Genomic DNA, 6000 nt, shown 5'->3' on the forward strand with positions numbered 1-6000 from the left:
CAGAATCCTCTGGAATTTGCATAACAAGTCCTCATATTGCGCAACTTAAAACTATAAATTCACACACGCACGCAAAGGCATACACACATGCTGCTTCCTGCTACACACAATCTTCTCTCTGTCTCTTTATTTCCAGTCTTTTTCACACTGTCTCTCTCCACTCTCCCTTCTCTGTCTCTTTATTTCCAGTCTTTTTCACACTGTCTCTCTCCACTCTCCCTTCTCTGTCACCTCCTCTCTCTCGCTCTGATATAAATGCCAAACAGCTTCACAGGCACAAGACTAAAGCATGTTTTCATACATACAATACATTTAAATAAGGAAACAATCATGTGAAGCACATTCTGAAGTCATAATCATCAAAACCATTAGACTGAAGCGCTTTAATGTTTAATGCCTCACATTTTACTAAGAAACACTGCTGGTCTCACTCTCACTGAAATGCCTTCTTTCTCTATTTAACTGTCTCCCTCTCTCCCCCTCCCTCAGCCCCTGCTTTCATTCAGAAACAGATGCACTGAGAGCAGCCGCCAGCACAGCTCTCTCTCTCTGTCGATCGACTCTCAACCGTTCTGTACATTTCTCCCTCTCTCTCTTCCCTCTCTCTATCTTCTCTGTGTGTGCGTGCGTGTCTGTGTGTGTGTGTGTGTGTGTGTGTGTGTGTGTGTGTGTGTGTGTGTGTGTGTGTGTGTGTGTGTGTGTGTGTGTGTGTGTGTGTGTGTGTGTGTGTGTGTGTGTGTGTGTGTGTGTGTGTGTGTGTGTGTGTGTGTGTGTGTGTGTGCGTGCGTGCCCCCCCAGTGATATCCCCCACATAATCTCAAACCCTCTTAAGGGCAAAACTTTGGTTTTAGAAGTGGGGGGACATAACTTTTTTATTTAATTTTTATCCAGTCAGATAAACACTCCAAACAGTCTACCCGACCGCTTGGATTGATCTGCATGGTCCTAAAGCACACCGTTGCCTCGTTTTGTACCACAATCCAACGATAAAACCGAGGAGGACAAAAATGCAATTTCAGATTGCATTTGTCCATCCGTCCCCCCCACCGTCCCCAGTGAAAGTTACGCCTGTGACCCCTCTACTCTTGGCATGTCCCCCTCTGTTGGAGAATTGCCCAAAGCATTGTTAAACCACACATAAGCATATTTTCTTATCCTTACTCATTTATACAAACCTTGGCTCAAAACCTCTGTTTTTATTTGAATATGGTCTTACACTATAATCACCAGGTCGGTGAATGTGAACTTGGAATGCCGCCCAAACCCCCAAGTTTATAAACTGGCAATTTACCAGGTTCACCTCCGATAAGGAGCCTGCTACTCTCAACATGATCTGAGTGACTGAAAGGTGCTGCATGGTCAATCTGACGTCTGCATTTAGGGTGAAGTCAGGGTATTCATACTTCTTAAGCTTAGTGGAGAAGCGGAGCAGCGCAGAACTGTTGTCAAGGAAGTGAGTTTGTGTTTATACAGGACCTCCTGACCTACAGATGAAGTCGGACGTTCACATGCACTCATATTGGAGTCATTAAAACTCGTTTTCAACCACTCCACAAATGTCTTGTTAACAAAATATAGTTTTGTCAAGTCGGTTAGGACATCTACTTTGTGCATGACACGTAATTTTTCCAACAATTGTTTACAGACAAATGATTTCACTTATAACTCACTGTATCACAATTCCAGTGGGTCAGAAGTTTACATACTGTACACTAAGTTGACTGTGCCTTTAAACAGCTTGGAAAATTCCTAAAATGATGTCATGGCTTTAGAAGCTTCTGGTAGGCTTATTTACATCATTTGAGTCAATTGGAGGTGTACCTGTGGATGTATTTCAAGGCCTACCTTCAAACTCAGTGCCTCTTTGCTTGACATCATGGGGAAATCAAAATAAATCAGCCAAGACCTCAGAAAAACTATTGTAGACCTCCACAAGTCTGGTGCATCCTTGGGAGCAATTTCCAAACGCCTGAAGGTACCACGTTCATCTGTACAAACAATAGTAGGCAAGTATAAACACCATGGGACCACGCAGCCATCATACCGCTAAGGAAGGAGATGCGTTCTGTCTCCTAGAGATGAACGTACTTTGGTGCGAAAAGTGCAAATCAATTCCAGAACAACAGCAAAGGACCTTGTGAAGATGCTGGAGGAAACAGGTCCAAAATGATCTATATCCACAATAAAACAAGTCCTATATCGACATAACCTTCAAAGGACGCTCAGCAAGGAAGAAGCCACTGCTCCAAAACCTACATAAAAAAGCCAGACTACGGTTTGCAACTGTACATGGGGACAAAGATCGTACTTTTTGGAGAAATGTCCTCTGGTCTGATGAAACAAAAATATAACTGTTTGGCCATAATAACCATTGTTATGTTTGGAGGAAAAAGGGGATGCTTGCAAGCCGAAGAACACCATCCCAACCATGAAGCACTGGGGTGGCAGCATCATATTGTGGGGGTGCTTTGCTGCAGGAGGGACTGGTGCACTTCACAAAATAGATGGCTTCATGAGGGTGGAAAACTGTGTGGATATATTGATGCAACATCTCAAGACATCAGTCAGGAAGTTAAAGCTTCCTGCAAATGGATCTTCCAAATGGTCAATGACCCCAAGCATGCTTCCAAAGTTGTGGCAAAATGGCTTAAGGACAACAAAGTCATGGTATTGGAGTGGCCATCACAAAGCCCAAACCTCAATCCTATAGAACATTTGTGGGCAGAACTGAAAAAGCGTGTGTGAGCAAGGAGGCCGACAAACCTGACTCAGTTCCACCAGCTCTGTCAGGAGGAATGGGCCAAAATTCACAAACTTATTGTGTGGAAGACTACCCAAAACGTTTGACCCAAGTTAATAAATTTAAAGGCAATGCTACCAAATACTAATTGAGTGTATGTAAACTTCTGACCCACTGGGAATATCACATGTCACATTCTTAAAATAAAGTGTTGATCCTAACTGACCTAAGACAGGGAATTTGTACTAGGATTAAATGTCAGGAATTGTGGAAAACTGAGTTTAAATGTATTATATGTAAACTTCCAACATCAACTGTACCAATCATCAACCAATCATGTCAATAAGGAGCTATACGGAGCCCTCCGCATTGTCACAAAATTTCAGACGCGCATAGCGACACGGTACGGAGCTCATTTTTGTCTCTGCGTGCCTCCCCTCCGTAGACTCCACAATTGCATCACACCAACCATACAGAGCCTCCGACCACATTGCTGGATCAAGCATAAATTGGCTTTAAGTCTTTAACTCAAATGTGTAGAATAAGGCAATGCCCTCACACACACGCACGCACGCACGCACGCACGCACGCACACACACACACACACACACACACACACACACACACACACACACACACACACACACACACACCAGCCTTGAGATGCCTGCTTTGCACTCTCCCTGATTTCATAGTCAATTAGCGACTATTTCTGAATCTAATTCTACAAACATGCTCTATAATACCACAATGTTGTAAAGAAGCTGTCAAAGCAGACTGCTCCTGAGTAATGTAGAGGGCTGTTCACATGGTGAGTGAATGAACAAGCCTTATTAGACCAGCAGGTCTTGAAATATCAGGAGGATTAGCCTATGACAGCCACTCACCAAATAATAGCAAATAGTTTGTAATCATCCCCATCACCAGTATCATCACCCAACTATCGAAAATTCACACTCATGTCATGAATTCCTCAAAACTTTCTGAACTTCAGATAAGAGTCACTACCTAGTATGCATATTTACCGATTACCACAGTTTTGAATGGATGGACCTGCTATGAAATCCTGCATTGTAAAAGGAACCTTGGGCTATGGCACCTGCCTATGAAAACCATTCAGGATGGTTGTTCTATAAAGGATTCAGATGAAGAGCATGGGGAACTATAACTGTTATTATAAAACTCACATTCAGGTATATTATGCTCAGTTCTGAGATGGGGGGGGGGGGATAAACATGACTAATTTGCCAGCAGTAGATGGAGAAATAGGAGGGACAGTGCAGGGGTCTCCAGACCAATACAACTACAGTGTTATAACACAAAGTAATAAGAAGCAAACAATGAACACGTTTCTCCCATGCTACCTATTCAATCAAATGAAATATATCTTTATGAAATCAGAGTTATAAATCATGCCACTACTCACCACTCCAAACAACATCACCAATGATAAGGTACCCGCCATGCTTCGGTTTCCTACAGTGTCATAAACAAATAGACTATACTAAATGGATACTGCAAAGGAACATACAGGACGAATTGTTCATTTTAATTCCAGTGGCAATTCTTTATCAATGAGTCCGCAGTGAATTCCCCATGCTCTTCGCTGCGGTGTAGCGTTCGAGACCTTTTGAGAGTGAGATGCGTCGCATTGGCAGGTCACTGGTGTGTGCGTGAAGCGTCCGGGCGCAGACTGACTGTACTGAGCGCTATCCAGCAGTGCACTGCGGAGTCAAGAGTCGTGCACGAACTGAAGAGAGGCACGTCCACTCCTTCCCGATTTACGCTGTGACTTCTGCAGTAGTCGACTTGCACGATCTACACCTGGGATCATCAACTAGATTCAAACGCGCGTCATTCTTTTCTTGAGTAGATGGTTGGGGGGCAAGAACATAATGACAAATAATTTTTTTGCGCATTAAGCCCAAACAGATATAATATTTGACTAAAACATAATAATTCCAAACCTTGCTTGCATTTGTATATGGTAATGCGTGTCTATATTATGCATGGACATACTTGGGAACAGATATTCCAAATTAATATAACTTGGAGCTGATTTACATCGTTTTTTGTCCAACAATGAAAATGCAACAAAAAAACACACAAAAAACACCTGCGGTACAAATTCGGCACTCGGGCCGCGAGTTGGGGGACCCTGATCTACATAGACAAGAGACAAGGATCAACTGGAGTCACTTTTCTGACACTTCATCTGTATCTCGCTCTCTCTGTCCCTCTCTTTCTCTCTATCGCGCTCTCTCGCTTTCCCTCCAAAGCGTTGCATTGCATGTTGTTTGCCAAAAAAAAGCATACCGGAAATCTACTTGAAATCTACTGGGTAGATGCGTTTTTCACATGCAGTTTTATCGATAATTTATCATTTATGTGGTCTATATTATTGCGTCAACTGTATATTAATGAATGAATTTCATGAGCTGGTGCACACCCCAAAAGTTGGTAGAGGTGCTGACCAATGGCGTGCAAACTATACAACTAAACAAGAGAGTGGCATACTCCATATACAAGCTCCCAGTAATGTATTGGGTAACCCACCAACGTTTTGGCATCACTGTGCCTTCTTCAGGGTCTGGTGTCAAGCACATCATCATTCTAGACACAGCTTGATTCTTGCGTTTTCTACATGGTCACGTAGTAAGGTACCTAGGCCTATAGCCTGCAATATTTACCACCCGCACCCCCCCCCCCCCAAAAAATATATATACAGTATATGTAGCGAACAAAAGTGGGAAGCAAATCCAGGTGTGAAACACCCTACGCATTGCGCCAATAGGGTTAACCCACTTGGTAGGAATTGTACAGTGGGTCATATAGCGAGGACCGCAATACTGCCCATTTCGAACCAGTAGGCACGTCGACTTTCTTTCAAACCCCTTCACAAGTATCTCTGTGCCTTTCGATGGCCTAACGGCCGCCATCCGACTTGACACCAACGTAGCGAACAGAGGGAGCGGCAAGCGAATCCTGGTCTCCGGCGTGAAAGGCAAACACCCTATGCATCGGGATAATAGGGTTAACCCACTTGGTGGGATGTGTAACATGGCTCAAAGAGCTAGGCTTTTTACCAGCCACACCACAGCCTCTTACACAATATAATGATACACTATGGCCTCTTACACAATATAATGATACACCACAGCCTCTTACACAACATAATGATACACCACAGCCTCTTACACAATATAATGATACACTATGGCCTCTTACACAATATAATGATACACCACAGCCTCTTACAC

The 6000-nt window shown here is 43.4% G+C and overlaps 1 protein-coding gene across 1 annotated transcript in view; it reads right to left on the bottom strand.

Moving 5' to 3' along the window:
• Window positions 1–4555, bottom strand: part of LOC118375905 (tumor necrosis factor receptor superfamily member 16-like) — a 51157-nt gene extending 46602 nt beyond the window's left edge. The window contains exon 1 of the mRNA XM_052491557.1: window positions 4167–4555. Coding sequence (XP_052347517.1) covers window positions 4167–4205 — 39 coding nt within the window. The 5' untranslated portion in view covers window positions 4206–4555. The remainder of the gene's footprint in view (window positions 1–4166) is intronic.
• Between the last annotated feature and the right edge of the window lie 1445 nt (window positions 4556–6000).

Source organism: Oncorhynchus keta, chromosome 32 (assembly GCF_023373465.1).
Source record: "Oncorhynchus keta strain PuntledgeMale-10-30-2019 chromosome 32, Oket_V2, whole genome shotgun sequence".
In the NCBI taxonomy this organism is placed as follows: Eukaryota; Metazoa; Chordata; class Actinopteri; order Salmoniformes; family Salmonidae; genus Oncorhynchus; species Oncorhynchus keta.